Source organism: Kryptolebias marmoratus, linkage group LG22 (assembly GCF_001649575.2).
Source record: "Kryptolebias marmoratus isolate JLee-2015 linkage group LG22, ASM164957v2, whole genome shotgun sequence".
In the NCBI taxonomy this organism is placed as follows: Eukaryota; Metazoa; Chordata; class Actinopteri; order Cyprinodontiformes; family Rivulidae; genus Kryptolebias; species Kryptolebias marmoratus.
The window spans coordinates 20739138-20756328 of NC_051451.1; the positions used below are offsets into that span (position 1 = coordinate 20739138).

The 17191-nt window shown below is 39.1% G+C and overlaps 1 protein-coding gene across 2 annotated transcripts in view; it reads right to left on the minus strand.

Annotated features, from left to right (window-relative positions):
• Nucleotides 1-17191, minus strand: part of zgc:171482 (zinc finger protein) — a 51520-nt gene that overhangs the window by 10361 nt on the left and 23968 nt on the right. For both annotated transcript variants that reach the window (XM_017431649.3, XM_017431640.3), the window contains 3 exons: nucleotides 12424-12601; nucleotides 8526-8783; nucleotides 1246-1342 (listed from right to left, as the gene is read on the minus strand). In XM_017431649.3, coding sequence (XP_017287138.1) covers nucleotides 1246-1342; nucleotides 8526-8783; nucleotides 12424-12601 — 533 coding nt within the window. The remainder of the gene's footprint in view (nucleotides 1-1245; nucleotides 1343-8525; nucleotides 8784-12423; nucleotides 12602-17191) is intronic.

Below are 17191 nucleotides of genomic sequence, written 5' to 3' on the forward strand. Positions count from 1 at the left end.
CGCAGACAAGGTAAGCTTCAGGGTTATTGAATACAGAAAGTTGTCTTGCTTCAACTCAAAAACAAAAGACAAAAAGAAAGGACAACAAAAGAAAGCTTCAAATGCAGTGTTATATCCTCAAGCACACTTTTATCTGACAAAGACCGTTCTGAACGCACTCCCCGTCCATTCCATTGCTTTCAATACAGAGAGACAACAAACAAGCATGCAGACATGCATCACAACACAGCCTGCAAGCATGCTCACAGCTACCTCATGGTAAATGCATGAAACATAACTGTTCTGTGTCACATTCTCTTTCGGATGGTGGTTATAAATGACTTTATATGTTACAAGGTATTGTTACAATTCAGACCTGGTGTTCAACAAGCTCAACTCATACTTAATTTCTGCTTCATTGTCTCCCTTCTATGCATTGTTATACACACACTGTCAACACACATCTGACAGGAAAAATAAAATACAGAGCTAGGCTGCAACAGAACAAAAGACACAATATGTATTCATTTGGTGTTAGCTTAAAGTTTCAGCTCTGAGTCAATGATGTCTCATTTATTTAAAGGCCTGTTGTCTTAACTAGTCATTCTTTGTGTCTCTCTCACCTTTCAACTCTTTTTCAAGAAATCAAGAATGCATAATTTGACAAATGAGATAAGAAAAAAGACAGCTCCGAATTTATAAAAGGTAGGGCTAAGGGGCTATAACACAGGTTATAAAAGAATGCAAGGCATATAGTTTGCCAATATTTATCAGATCCATTGAGAACATCATATTAAACAAAAATCCATGTGAGCCTTTAACAAAGGTTCTTGTGCTGCTTGTTTGGGCAGCTTTTGGTGCTAGCCTCATAATTCAGATCAAAGTTGGTTCTATTATTAAAATGTTGCTGTAGGTTCTCAGTAATCCAGGACAAAGCTGTTTTAAAAGTTGAACTAAAGTTCTGACTATCCATAATTAGAACTATAGAATCCTTTGAGATAAAAAAGTGAAAAATATCTTCAAGAAATAAGAAAAGAAGTCCATTTGCTTAACCTCAGGATTTCTGCTTTCAGTTTTTGATGAACCTGGCTTGATTTTCAAATTTGTCACCACAATCATGATGACACTTTAAATTTCTGATGCAGTATTTAGTACTATATTCCTAATTTCTGTACAAAACCATAACTGTGGTGTTGTTCTTGAAATGTAGTGACAGTTGCTGCATTTGACTGACAATTCAAATGTCTATAGATCTGTTGTACCCACTTGTTCTGGTGTTTGGAGCCCTGGAGGTGTGCATGGTACTGCTCGATGGAGTTGAGGACCACACTGCAGACATTGCATGAGTAACTACTGCGCAACCCTGGAAGGAGACAAACACACAACCATGCAGAGGTTACCATGAGGGAAACTTTGAGGTGCAGAGTTCATAAAAACCCTTAAACGCCATTGTCATCATTATTATCAGCCAAATCCCAAACACGTCGGAATGAGGCCAATATGAGCAACAATAAAAATATGAACTGAAACTAAGTTATTTTTACTCTCTGCAGTGCGGAGTAATTTTCCTAATTAGAGTGCATCTGGAAAGAGATCTGATTAGACTAATCATTAGCAGAAAACCAGCTACAGTTTTGGATCGTTAGATTAGTACTTCCGTTTTTCTAGTGCCTGAATATGTGTGTGTGTGTGTAAGGGTGCCTTTTTGAAACTTGAACTTGAGCAGGGTTCAGCAGAAGAATTAGGACGCTAAGAATAGAAAAAACAAAACAGTGCAGTCGATTGTGCGCTTGTCTTCTGCTGCGAACGGCTGTGTGTGCATCTTTCTTGTGGCGATGAATGCATGCTTTTAAATGGTGCAGCTCAGACACAGATGTTAACTAATTAGAGGGTTTGCAGGTGGTCGCGTTGAACACCCCAAAATAGATAAATTTGGTGATACTGACAGATTGGGTTGAAGAGACATTTGGAGGTGTGTGTGTGTGTGTGTGTGTGGGTGTGTGTGTGTGTGTGTGTGTGTGTGTGTGTGTGGGGGGGTAACGATTAAGTAGAACGGAGGAAAAGGGAAATTTCCAGAGAAAAATAGGATGTGTGTATACAGAGACAGAAGAGGAGACAAATAATGAGTTGTTGGCATAGCAGCACAGATTCTAAAAATGTCTGTCTTTCATAAGGGCAGAGGAAGCAGAGAAAATGCTTTCTATGTCAACGAAGACAGGGCGATCAGCAATGTGGCATAATTGTCTGTGTAATCATGGTCAGAGATGCAATGAAGTGTTTTTTTTCAGCTCTCTAACAGTTTACACAAAAATATAAGTACTGGAGTTTAAAGAGATCAGAAATTATCCTCCATGAGACTTCAGGGTTATATGGCAAAACCTGGCTGTCAACAACCCTCCATCTTGTTGGTGCTTTTTGTATTTTTGGAAATTTTTTGGAGTGTAAAACCCATGATGAGTGCAGCAAGTGGAATTGGGTGTGTTCTCTTGTGTGTGGCTGCCCTTTCCTCTGCTGTCATTACTGTCTTTGAGATTTATGACTCGACTGTGTATTCTGTCACCTCCCGACCTTCTGTGGCGGTAATTGGTAAAGAACCATGTTAGAAGATGAAGTTGTAATACAGTCAGAAGTGGTGGGAGGTCATTTACACTAGGCTGGGGCTGCATAATGTTGCATATCTACTTCATGTTGCCTCAAGAGTTGCTCTGGCTGTGACAGGGGTGATTAAAGACAAGCAGTCACTAAAAGAAGGCACGACTGAATTAACAGCCTGGAGTAAGCGCAGTTTTCTCCTAAATGTTGATATTTTGCAGCTATTAGGAGCTAATAACTAAGTCTGTGTGTGCATGAAAGAGAATCTAAAAAAAGAAATGATCCATATTCTGCCAAAACGTCATTACTTCTGTTCTCTCTAAATGAAACAGGATGCTAATTGGAGAAGAGGTAATTTGTGAAAAAAAGTCTTATTATTGCTATTCTGTCTCTTCTTTGTAATATTATACTGCTGCAAGGATTACACAAAGATATATATATATAAAATGCTGTATGTGTATGTGTGGACAGATTTTCTTTTTTATCCTGATAGATTTGTCACCTCTCCACTTCCTGTCTGAGTAGCACTGTTGTGCAATATGCTGTTGCTTTATGTCAAAGCCAGTTGTCTAAACACAAGCACAACACAAACACACAAAATCGAACAGACAATAACTGGTTCTGGTGTTCAGAATTATGGTGTGTAAGTTCTGGCCTAAAACCACGGTGGGCCCTAATCCATGCTAATTACATGCAGTGAAAGTGTGCGTGTAAAGAGAGCAACAACACACAGCTCAGGGTTGGGAATATATCTCTTTTTTGTTAGCATGAGCAGTATTTGTGAGGGTGTTTTAAGTCTTGTTAATTACACAAGAAGATATGCCAGGGTGAGAAAAAAGAGGCGGTGAGATGAGCTAAGGCAGTGGGTGAGGGGTTGCGACTGTTGTTTCATGTGCAGAGCCTTCTAGCGCTGCAACAACCCCTTCTTTGGAGTTGCATTAATGCCCGTGTAAAAAGTAATCTGCAACATTTTGTGCTCAGAAAATCAAAAAATTATTATATTATATTAGAATATAATATTTGTAATTAAACGCCAATTATTATATGAAATAACACATATCACTTGCAGCCTTTCATGCTAGAGTTTTAAACTAAGATCATGATTAAACTTTGAAAATAATGTTATGCGTAATCTTATACCATATTGGCTGAAATATTGGGGATTATATTAGTTGTCATGCTCAAAGTATGTGTTGTGAATGACTCTCAGCTTCTACCACATTAAACTGTAGCTCAGTATTTATAAAATTAAGTGTGTTAAAGCCATCTGTGTGTTGGCTAATGCCAATTATCTATGGTGGCCATGTTGAATTGGATTGACTTCAAAGGTTGATCAGTTGTAGATGTAAAGCCAATGATTACTTTCTGAAAGTTTTAATTAAAATTCATCTAAAGGGTGATGATATATTCTGGAACCAGACAGGAATACAGCCACACATGCATGGGATAAAACATTATCTTCTGCCTTCACTTTTCAGTGGTGGGTGTTAATGGGGTTGTTGCACAGAAATTGTACTCACTTTATGGTAAACTTTTTACTTGATCTTCCACAACATTATTGTTTCTGTTAGGAAGATAGTATTTGTAGTGTGTTCTATTTAGAAGCTGTCAGTGCAAAAACTGTTATGTGTCTCTGCAGTATTTCAGGTACCACTTAGTACTGACAATTTTGTCTTACCTGATTGCAGTTGATTAGAAAGCAATGTAGACTTACGTAGTAGACTTTCGTTTTTATTTTCTTCTAGGTTTATGGAGCTCTTACCATTTCAGGAAATTTGGATTGTAGTACCCAATGAGTGTGCCATGCAATCTGAAAGTCTAAAAATGACCCACATTAGAAAAGAAAGTCATTGAAACTGGATCAAAACCGGCAGTGTGCAAAGGCTTGACACTGCTTCTCTTAGGAAAACAGTTCAACACTGAGTCAGAGTGAATCCAAGTGGAATTTTACCAGCTAACTTCGAAGAACTTAAAGAAACTCAAATTAATTTTGCAGTCGATGTGACAGAAAGTGCAAACACCATCTGTTTCAAACAATAGAAATGGAAACCATAAAGGGAAACTAGGCTGATTTTAATTCGGTCAAAATCAAAACGTATCCAATTCAATTTGATTCCCAGTATGAATAATTACTGAGTCAGTTAATTTAGAGTAGCCAGCTTTCATATGAATAAATAAATAATAACATGTTAGAGCTAGCACATGAGACTGGTATAAGAAAAGCTTTACATATAAACAGAAAAGGGCATAGATTAAAACATAATCTTAAAATCTGTTGAATTATGACCATATTATGACTGATTTTTAATCAGACGATAAATTTAGTTAGACCCAATTCTTAAGGGAACAATCTTCATGAGTGATTACTTTAAAATAATACAAAAAAGGTATTGAGATTAATGCCCAACACAATAATCTACACAGCCTGCAGCTGATCACCAGCGTGTATGTAAGTGATGTGCGGCTGTGTCACAGGGAGTGCTATCTCATGGGAACTGAGGCCATCTCTGTCCCAGAACTCAGGCGCAGTCATCAATTACACACAGTTTTCTCTCCACTTCAGTACCAAACCCTCTCAGGTCCTCGCACACAAACATACACACACAGGCAGACAGACACAATCCCATCCTAGACGCTTATCTCACTGCTTCTACTTCTTTACTCAATCTCCAGGGAGAAAAGACAAAGTGCAGAGCTTGTCTTGAGGGGATTCTACTCCTGTTGTGATTTATGTAAAGACACGGGCAAGTCAGCTGGGCTCCAGCACCTCAAAAGGGGCCACACCCTCTGTGACTCTCTTGCCCTCCTATGTAAGTCATCTCCCAGGATTTTAGTGTGATTTTAGTTATGGATAACATTCCCCTTAAGTCTTGTGTGGTCATCTGCATAAGATAAATACTAAAAGTAAGAAGTGGCTTCCATATAAATACTGGGCTTATTTTGGGAAATGTTTTGCTTGTGCACAAAGGAGACAGGACAGAATAATTAGGGTACAGGAAAAGGTCAGCAATATTAATAGGACAAATGATTCAAAGAAGGTGGATTCTTTGAAAGAGGAAAATTGTGAGTATATTATTCACAACACCATGTAGGGAGCTAATGAAGATGACTGATGAGACATGACAGCAAATTGGAGCTCGTCGTGGGGGCACACACACAAAACAAACACAAAAACAACCAACAAAGCGACAAGACAGAATGCAACAGCAGGAAAGGTGAAGTAAAAAAAAAGACAGTCCCACGAAGGGAGAAAGTAAAAGGACAGAGATAAATCTACGCTTGACTAGGATTGAATTTCTCATTACCCCCCTGCCCCCATCCCCCGCCACCACCCTGTCTGCATCAGCTCAGCAGCCGCCTCACCTTTGACCCTTCTTCTGAGATCTACTCAGCACACCTGTGACTTCCCACCTCACACCTGAAGTGGTGAGAAAAGCCAATCAGATGTGAGAATTTGACACCACTGGAAATGTGTCTGAAATAAACAACCAAAGAGTGCTGTCAATAAGAGTCATGCTATGATGAGCAAAGTGTTTTGGGACTAAAGGCAATAGAAAAACCACTTGATTGATGGCAGATATTATATAATATGTCATATCTTTTCATTTCCATTTTAAAGTAAACTTGAAATAAAGCTTGCAGGGAAGCATCACTCTTCACTAAATCTGAAAATATAAAAAAAAACTTGACTGCTAAATATTTATAAATGCATATATTATATTGTGTTTGGTCAAAATAATGAAAAATAGCTTAAGTTCTGGGATCTGGGTCACAGTATGTGGATGGAGGACGATATCTAACATGACACTTTTAAAGCCTCTGAGCCACTGTAGGCGGCAACATGATTCATGCTTTTAATATGATTGGCTTCTTGAGATGATGGTGTGTGTCATGGCACCTGGAGCACGCAGTGATCAGCGCAGCTTTGGCTCTCTGAGGATTTGCATGTGCTTGGCGGCGGCTGTGTAATGTTTGCCACGAGTGCATAGAACTTGTATTGTGCGTGCTGCAGCACAATGATGTTAGATGGTATCACCCAAAAAAAATGTGAAAGCACTTTTTGTGCCAAATACTATTTGTTATTTCTTTAAAAGACCCCTCTGGCAGAGATTTGTATGAATGCATGCAAATCTATGCCTCCTTTCTGCTACATTTGTGCAAGGAAGTGTTTGTGTGGGAGAAAGGAGAGAAATAAAGAGTGTGAGAAAGACACAGAATTTAAAGCCCAGGACTCACCATGACAACTGTATTTAATGTCAGTTTTACAAATGAACATAAAGAAGAATTTATTTTACTTTTGACCCACTTACTTGTAATTTTGTGTGGGACTTATGCTCCAACCCTCATCATTAATATTACTATGGTGTTATACAAATCTGATTTTTTTACACTATGCAGGGTTTTAACAGCTAAGTAAGATATGCAATGCCAAAATAGGTTCTACTTTTTTTTTCGTACACATTGCAAAGTTTGCACTAACAAGTGGGAAAGCTGTGCAGTAATGTTAACAGACAGCCGACATAAAAAGTTAAGACTATAGAATCACAAGATGTGTCAAAAGTTGGCTGCAAATAACAGCTAATTACAGTGAGAAAATGATTTGCTTTGCTTACTGGATGATTATTGAGGAAGTTATGGTCTATGGGGTTTTAGTGTTGGGCATGTTTTTTTTTTTTGTCTAGTTTCAGTTTTTGTATGTAAAAAATGTGGTTTGCCATTTTGGATTTCTGTTTTTTTCTGCAGTGTTATATGTCCCTGTTGTTCTGACTTACACTGAACTTCCTTCAGATGGCCAAGTTACTTCTTCTCTGCTTCTTTACAGCTCACTTACACCACCCAATTAGTTCTTCAAGTTTATAGATTATTTTGTTTTCCTTTAATGTGGGTCTGTGTTCCCATTTTAGACAAATTCAATTTTACCTGGTTTTCAGTTTTTCTCTTCCCTGTAGTATCACTTCAGGCTTTGTTTCTAGAAAACAAAAAGCCAATGGTTTTCGAGACCTATCAAGTCTAGTCTGACTAGTATGTCTTTATCTAACTAGTCACTGTAAGGTCACTATCACAGTACACGAATGCTCCAGTCAAGAATGCTTAAAAAAACCCACTAATATATTATACAATTTCTCACTTTTTAACCCATAAAAAGAGTAAATTGGCTAAATAAACGGATATGTACCATATAACTTTCCTGAATGACAGTAGTGCTTTTGACCACCAAGCCAGCATAGCAAACAGTAGAACATTATGTAAATTACGCCTATTGAGAGTGAAAATGTGCATAAGGCAACATTATCTTCGTAACATAATAGTAGTATTGAGAAGACATTATGCTGCTGAAAGCCTGCAGCTGCTGGGTGGGTCTAAAAGCCTGGTAATTTCCTCCTTTTTCCACATAGAAACAAAAACCATCGACACCGCATACCCAAAGATAATTAGGTAGCACACAAACTGGTTAACTAATCTCAATTTAAACTATACATTATTCCTAAATTATACATTATTATCAGACCATAAAAAATATCAAAATGTCAAAAACAGGATTTCACAAGTGACTGACCTTGACTGCTTGCAAGGGCATGTAAGAATATATTATTGATGTTGTCTGGCAGTTTATATATTTTTTATTCTAATTAAAATTCCTCACCGTTGAGTGGATGGTAGTGAACTTGACATCATTAGTATTACTATTACTATAAACAGGAAAAGATTACTTTTAAAATGAGAGTTGGCACTAGTGCTACTTTTATCTGTGTTTAACTGGTGTGATTTACATCAGTATGACATTTGTGAAATGTATACCACATTGACAGCCATACAGTGTGAAACATTTCACCACTCACTCTGCCACAAATCTTGCATTTGATCACCCAATTGACCTCCTTCCTCCGACAAAGTCACAGCACCTTTGTGACCTTTATCCATTACTGAGTTGAATTTAGGTTTGAGGTGCTGACCTGTGCTCTCTGTGGCATCCAGACTGTCTGCTAGCTGCTCCAGGAGGCGTGCCCTGGCTGCATTCCTGCGGTGTTTCTTCCCCTCGTAGTGCTGCTGGGCCATCAGTGGGTTGTTGAACCAGGCTCCACACAGGCAGCAATACTTCCCAGCCTCTCTGCCACCATTTCCACTGATCTCTGCTGTGGGCCACGGTAAGGTGGGCGGGGGAGGCGGGCACGCCGAGGGGTCTGAGGTGAGCGGGGTGGAAGGTGAGGAATCTGGGGGATGAAGTGAAAAGAGAGTTGAAAAGCAGGCGGTGCAGGATAGAAGAATTAGGAAGCGAAGCAAGGGGAAGAAAAGGGAGCATAAAGCTGAATATTAATCTTAATTCAAATGCAAATTGAGGTTTAATGAAAAAATGACAGAATGAAAATATTTTCATGAAATTATTACACTGATATGAAGATCTGATTCATTCACAGAGAATCCCACGTTTTTATTCTAACTGATGAAACCTCACAGGCTAGCCTGCTCTCACATTGAAAGGCTCTAAATGTAATGTCTACATTATACTCATCAAGTCTGCCTGCAAATAGATCACTGTGTCATATCTGTGGAAATCAGATGAGATATGGAAAAGGCCCTTTGTGCACTGCGTTTCAGTCTGAGAAAACTGGCTTTCTGCTCTCATCTACTACACAGCTGAACCTTTCTATTTCATCTTTTTTTCAACGTCCCTTCTCTTCCCTCTCCTCTGAGGGAATGAAAAAAAGAGAGATGGCAGACTTCCAGGTGACCTGCTACTCATGACATGACACTGGTTACCATGGTGATTGCCCATTAATAGCAAACGGGCACTGATGTGTCCACAGGACGTAGATGTGGCTCGCGCAGTGACGACTGCGTTTGTGTGTGTTTCTGTGGGTGTGTGGGTGTTTGGGTGGCTGACTGAATGTGTAATCCCATGAGAAAATGTGAGTGTATGTGTGCAAGAATGGAGTCCCAGAACAGCCTGCGTGCACACATAAGGTACAATACATGAAGGAAAAAAATAAAAATAAAAAAGGGAGGAGAAGGGGGGGTTAGGTCCACAGCCAGATTGTGTGAAAAGCTTATGATGCCAGATGGTAAGTCCAAATGTGCCAATTCACCCTCCACAATGTGTCAATAACTGTAGAGTCATACTGACTGTAACTACACCACCGCAAAGGCACACGTTTAGACATTTTATATCACAAACACAAGCCCACTCTCACGTGTTTTCAAGTGAAAATGAGTCACATCGCCTATTTCACACCAGCCACCAGCTCCCGACTAAGAGATGAAGAGCACGCATGAAATTTGGACCATCGACCACAAAGTGGTGATGTTTGGGAGCGAGTTTATCTTTAGTATGTGGGCCTGTGTTGACCTAACTCAATTCCTGTGATCTGATTGGCTGTTTATACCTTGATGTGTCTTCGGGCTCTGTTCACATAGTTACTGTATCTATGGCTGTGTCTCTGCTCATCGCACCCACCACACCCACTCACATTTTTTGTCATTCCACTTCATCTTCTCAGTTACAAAACTCAACCCGGTGTAACACTCATTTCTTTCATTTTTTATTAAGCTCCAAGACAGGACGGTCATCAAACCTGTGGTTGATATTTGTGTGTGTTTGTGTGTGCCCATGCATGATAGAAGCTCCTCAGCTCTGACAGGGATTTCTCTTCTCCATCCATTGTTTTCTCACTATTTCTCCTCTTCTGACTGTGATCTCTGTACATTGGAGCAGAAATAAATGTTTTTCATAGAGAGGGGCACAGGGAGTGTGTGTAATAGTGTGTGTGTGTAGTCAGAGGAAGTGCTGGTTTGAAGTATATAAGATGTGCTCAGGGGAGGAAACCAGTACCAGTACAGTGTTTGCTCTCTACCTGTCTGGAGTTTTTCCAACATACGTGAGTGTTGTCTTATCTTTCTTCAGTACATTAGAGTCCATCTTAACTGAGATGCAAGTGAATACATCAGTCATTTTGTCTGTGTGTGTGTGTGTTTCGCTGCCCATGTGCGCCCAAGTCTGTCAACTTGGCTGTGCATCTTTGGCTGAGCGCTCGTCTCAGAGAGCTCACAAAGGCTAGCTTTGACTTTAATCTCTCCTGAAATCCTCTTCTTCTCTCCCAGGTCACTCTTCCTCTCCTTCTCTCTTCTTGTGCTTATTCTCTTGCATCTTTTCCTCCAGGTCCCACTGTCATAAAAACACGGAAATTCCACAGCAGCCGTGGTACAGAAGTGACAGTTTTTCCAAAGTAGGACAAAGTTTAGCTAAAGTCATTCACAGGCTTGATTGTAACACTCCATTTCGGAGCAGCAGTGTGCTTGGAGCTCTGTGGATTTTCTCTTTTCAATCCAATTTGTATCACTTTATGAAAAGCTTCCTTGAAGACAACTCCTCAGAACACACACCTAAGAAAATGCTACTCAAACAGCCAACGGCATGCCTGGTAATCAATTGGTGGATGATTTTATTTGGCAAGAAAATTTCTTTTTAGTTCTTATTTGATCTTTATAAATGAAACATTGCCAGCATGCTTCCTCTTCAAAGCATTACATTTTGAACCTCTGGCGAATAAGCATTTCAGACACTTTTCCTTTTATCCTCGGGCTGGACGTTTTGACTGAATCATGCAAAACTTTACAAAACCAAAGGCTTTGAAAATCTTGCTGTTCCTGCAAAACTCAGATCATTTTTTTGTGTAGTCTGAAGTGACAATCTCTAAAAATCTAAACTAATTATTGCCTACTACTAAAAGCAACGGTGACGATGTTTTTGCCTGTCTGTTGTGTGTTCATTTGTCGGTAGAGTTTGAGAAATTACTCTTGAATCAGAGGATGGATTTTAATGAAATTTGCAGACAGTAATTATTAAAAGTACATATATAACTGTTTCAATTTTGGAGTTAAACTGTTGCAAGATAGCTGCCACATCCAATTGACCTTAAAATACACAAAAATAACCAATTTTTACACATATTGATCTATGTGGTAGTTGCTGAGACCAATTCAACATTAACATTTTGAAGTCAACTGGTCCATCTGATTGCAAAATGACAGACATTAATGACACTTTCAGTAAGTAAACATTGAATTTACCTCTACAACTGATTATCTTTTGAAGCAAAAGCAAATCAAGATGGCCAACACAGCCAACTTGCCTAAGAATAAAACTTATCCAGGTGGAAAGTGTCCACCAAACCACTAAACAACAGGATCACCTCAGTCTGGACTTCATGGTAGGTTAGTCAAACAGAAGACATTGCTAACTAAATGAAACAATTCAGCACATTGGAAACTCACCAAAAGGTATCTGAAGGACACAGGGATGAAAAATCATCTGAAATAAATCATTACTTTTCCCTTTGTAATCCTGATGGTCCCATATTTCAGAAGGGAAGTTTTTTTTTTGTGACAGCAGCTTGGTAACTTAGTGGAAATAAGAAAATGAAACTATGTGGGAAACTATAGAGCAGTTCACAGTAAAAAGATTTTTTTTTTCTTTCTTTTTGCAGGGGCAAAGGTTTACTTCACAGCAATGCACCCACCCAAAGTACTGAGCCAAGAAAAGACTCACAGGTAGCCTCGGGAAACCATTTTTTCCTGTTTCTGTCAAGAAGTTTTGGGGAAACTTTAAACAGGAAGATTTCCAAGTTTGTAGGTGAATTCCTAAGTAAATTTAAAGCTGTAATTTATTTACTTTTTGCCAAGAAGAGCAATACTAAAAACTACCTGAACCATCTGGATGCCTATGTAAATGGGATGAATTAAATTATATCTTTGGGTGAGGTTGAAAAATACAAAAAAAAATTAAGAAAACGTTTTACTAACATGTCTATTTTGTATGATTTTCTGCTAACATCACAGATAAAATGTGCAGTGTACCTGTGTTTGTAGGGCTGGTTATGATTGTGGGCTGGTTCGGTGGCTCCCCGAGCACCAGGCGGACTCTCTTGGCGTGGGTTTTGCCCTGGTAGTGGGACTGGGCCACAATCGCGGAGGTGAAGAACATATTACACAAGGTGCAGCACTTGTTCCTGTCCACCTCTGTCTCTGCACAATCCTACAGCAGCAGACAACAGAAAAATAAATAAAAAAAAACTCAGTTTCAGGGTAGGAGAGGGTGAATGAGGTAAAAATAAAAACAAAACAACAAAAACAAAGGTAAAAATAAGAGGGTAACAGAAACGAAACCAAGAACAGGTGTATCTTTTGCACTTAACTCAATGTGCTTCCTTGTAAATCACAACCATGCACAAACATATACCAGCACACACAAAGGCAAAGAAAGATGATCAAATATTCATTTGCCTCTCAGGGCTGAGATTGTGGCTTGGCCTCTTCACTGCTGCTGGTTCATTACTGATGAGGGGATGTTGCTTCCTGCAGGAAATGGGGGAATCCAAACTAAAAGACTAACCGCCTGATTGACACTAATGTGAAAACCCAAACACACAAACACACAGAGTCACACACTTCAGAGGACACTTCAGGCTACACAGTTTATATAATGAAAAGGCTGACTATATTCCTATTTGTAAATATTACTTTGACTTTAATATCAAATCAATTTGTCATTATGAAACACTATGATTTATACTGACTACGTTTTGTCTAAAAAAGAGAGATGGGTCGACCGACTGTCGCTGTGTCCCTAAAACACACACACACACACACACGCACACACATCCACTCGCATCAGCTGTGCAGGTCATGTTTTATTCCACCTTCACTTCAGCTTCATTAGAGCAAAGAAAAACTAAAATATGCATTAGGCTAAGTGCCAGGAGAGTAACAACAATCAATTTGCATTAAACCTTGTGTGAGGAAAAAGTATTTTTGTGTTTTAAAATTACAAAGTGATGTCTGACTTCAGAAAGTAAGGTCTACAATTAAGAAATGTGACTTTATTTGTTTGAAATTTTATATTGCTCAAAACTGCTGAATTTACTTTTTTAAAACTTGACCTAAAAATCCACCTTCCTGAATTTTAGAGCTACCGAACTAAAATAGCCGGCAAGTCACTGTCTTGCTTTTCTATACTAGGAAAATCCAAATGATTGAATAAATAAATTGCATAAAATTTCACTTTATGCAAGATAAAAAAAAATTTGTTGGTGTTGCACTTTAAAGATGATCACTTCACTTTCACCTCTCAGCCTGCTGAACATGGGGCATACTTTTATCAAGAGTAGACAATGATTTGTTTAGATTGTAGCTTGCAGTCTACCCTACTGCTGTAGACACTTTTATTTGTGTTTTAATGCTTCACCTCAGAGTTTTTTTACACAAGAAATCAGAACCTGGTGCTATCTGGAACAGGCTGAACACAGCTCAAATTTTTCTGATGTATTTAAACCTTTCAGAGAGTATATTTTTTAATGTGCACACAAGTTTAAACCAAAGGGTAGGAATAAATTGTGAGCTTTTCATTATTTTTGACAACAAACATGCTATTAGGATATATATTGATCTCTTTAGCTGACAAAAAAAAACAGATTATCTTTTAACCTACAAACATTACAATGCTCCGTCTCACTCCACTGACATTTACAAGAAATGAATTTGTCTTTATTCTGACTTTGTTCTTTCTTCGCATCGACTTTAGTTGAGGTGACAAATCAAGTTTCACAAGAAACACTCCAGCAGGAATGAGAGAGTACAATAACAGTGAAGTGTCTGAAACACCAAATCTGAGTAAGTGGGTGAATGGTGCGAGTCTCGGAGGATGTGTGTGAGTGTGTGTGTGTGTGTGTGTTTCTTATGTCACCCCCTGTTAGGATCACGGACAGTGGATGTGAGAGTTAAGGACACCTTTACCTTCCAGGCTTAGCCTTGTCTCTCAGCTCTCCTCTTGCTTTTTGCTTTGCTTTTGCTCTTAGAATTTTTCTCCCTGCATCCTTTGCCCCCCTCTGGGCACCAGTCTCAGTGACTCTGTGAGTTGTGGGATGAAATATTTATCTGTATTGGCAGGCCCTGGTCATTCCCCCCCCCCCAATCTCTCTCCATGCTCCTCTCCTGCCTCGCCTCATCTCCTCCCCCTTGTCTGTTCCTGTTGTGAACATGTTCAAGGCTGGCAATGAAGTGTCCCACACCTCCTCCTTCAAGCACCATTACTAAGTTCTTCCCTCATTTAGGTTGATTTCACTTTCTTTTTACTTTATTAGTCCTGAAAAATTGCCTCCGGGATACGAGCGCCACCAAGAGGGAGCCGGAGGGGCAACGAATGGCACCCATTATAAATTTGCTCCCCCCCACCCAACCAGACATAACCAGACTTCGCAAAATATCCAAATATGTTGGACAGATTTTTATGAAACTCTCAGAAATTGATTAATCATTGGATGTACATCTACAACTGATTAACATTTGGAGTCAATCCAATTCAAGATGGCCACCATAGCTAATCTGCCTTTTTAACACAAAAATGACTACAACTGGGCTCTGTCAATTTTCTAGGTATTGAATTACAATTTTGCTCAATAGTAGCTGAGAGTCATTCCCAGCACATATTCTTAATGTTAACAGCTTGCACAAGATATTCTCTAAAAAAACTTTGGCATTAACTCAGCCTGGTTTGTATGTTAGCAAAATATCTCAAAAACCACTGGATACATATTAATGAAACTCTCAGAAAATAATTAGATGCACATCTATAACTGATTGGGTTTTGAAATCAATCATATTAAGCACAGAAACCAAAACAAAATGGGTATACCTCAGTCAATTTGACATATTTTGAGCTAAAATTTGTTGTGGAAGTAGTTGAGAGTAATCTCCATCACCTACTCTGAGCGCAACAGATCTCACAAGATCTTTGTTTACAGCTTTGGCATGCCAAGCAGTGAGTGGTACTTATTTTTTCAAGGAATGCTAGTTTTAAACATGAACATGAATTTGAGTGGAAAGGACAAGCTTGAAAAGGTTGAGCACCGACTGTGCTGTCTTCAGGTGTTATCAACTGTGAAGTAAAAAAAAACCTGAAAAAAACAAAGTTGGTGTGTATCAGAAAGTGATTCCCTAACTCCTATATTGCAGTATTTTTTTTTAAATTGCCTACATATACAAAAATAAAACTCCTAAAATTCTGCCACTCCAAGATCATCAGTAGCCACCATCTTGATCCCATTTTGAAAACCTACTGGAAGAACCCCTACTCCTGGTGTCAAACAAAAGGAATAAGTTGGTTCGTATTTATTTGCGAATATATCTGCAAAATGAAAGCTGCTTGATCATGAATAACACAATATTTATTTATAACTGTGACACGAGGGACATGCTGTTGCTCTCATGAGGAGAAATCACATTTCTCTTCTAATTTTCTTAGAAAGAAAACCTTTTTTTTCCTGTCTTGAATTTCCTTTTCCCTATATTCTCTTCTCCGTCCCTTCCGGACCTATGGCATTTAGTTATGCCAAAATCTTGGATGAAAAAAAAAGACTGCAGTGGGCCGATCTCCCATAAGTCTGTGTTTTGTTTTGTTTTTTCTTTTTTTTTCTTTCTGCTTTTTGTGGGCTAAGGACCAAAAGCCTGAAATGATACTCTCAAGGAGCCGGCAGGAATTTCACTTGTCAAAACACAATAAAAAATAAATAATAATAATAATAAAAAAGGGATTGACACAAAGGGGAGAGAACCATAGAGAGGCATCTACTTGAAACAATGAAAGATGTTACAGCAGGGATTTAGTGACAGCTTAGGAGGGGAGTTTTAAACTATTTCAAACACGTGTGGGTGACTGACATGAATAATTGGCAGCTTTGTTCAACTGCCACTCTACTAAAACACTTCAAACAATAAATAACATCTGACTGTTTTCCTTCATTGCCTCTCTCTCTGATAAAAGTCATCAGCCTCTCTGTCTTCATATTTAATGTCTAAATCTCATTCTTCGCTCTGTTTTGTTTCTCTCTGTCACTACCTGTCGCACATCCCACATCTGTTGACTCATTTGCATGTAGCCTAATTGTTGTGTGCACTTTTGTTTGCGTTTCTGCATGTATGTCTGCTTATCAGTTGCCTGACAGTGACGTCTGTATCGCTGAATATTTTGCGTTCCGGGTGACTTCATCCTTGCTCATGCGCCTAACAATAGATTCCTAATTAGCTGTGTTTATCTTCTTCTCCTTCTGTTTTGCTTTTTCTCGGCTCCTCCTTAATTCTCCCACCGTTCGGTGTTGAGTCGCTGTGGGAAGGCTTGCTAAATTTACACGCGGAGCAGCACAGGGAAGCAAGGCGCTTTGAGTTTGGAGTTTGAAGAAGCTCCGAAAGTGCGAAAACTGAAAGTGGAATCTTATAATAAAAGGGTGAATAAGAGGTTAAAGAAAATATATTTTATCTCTTGCCCTGTTTGCAGATAGGAAACGGCGCCAGGGGAGAAAACAGAGGGGGTGGAAACGGATTAAGTTTCCTCCCCTTTCATCTGGGAGCACCTTTGCGACCTACTTTCTCTCTGTCTGCTTTGTGACAAACACTTTCACCTACACACACACATACACAAAAACCTCCAGGCATGGCATTTTACTCTGGCATTTCATTCACTCTACCCTTTGCAGCGGCTCCCACTGGACAGCGCCACGTCAATCAGAACAAAAAAAAACCAAACACTAAACGCGGTGCAGAGAAAAGATGTGTGAAACCTCCTGAGGGAAGA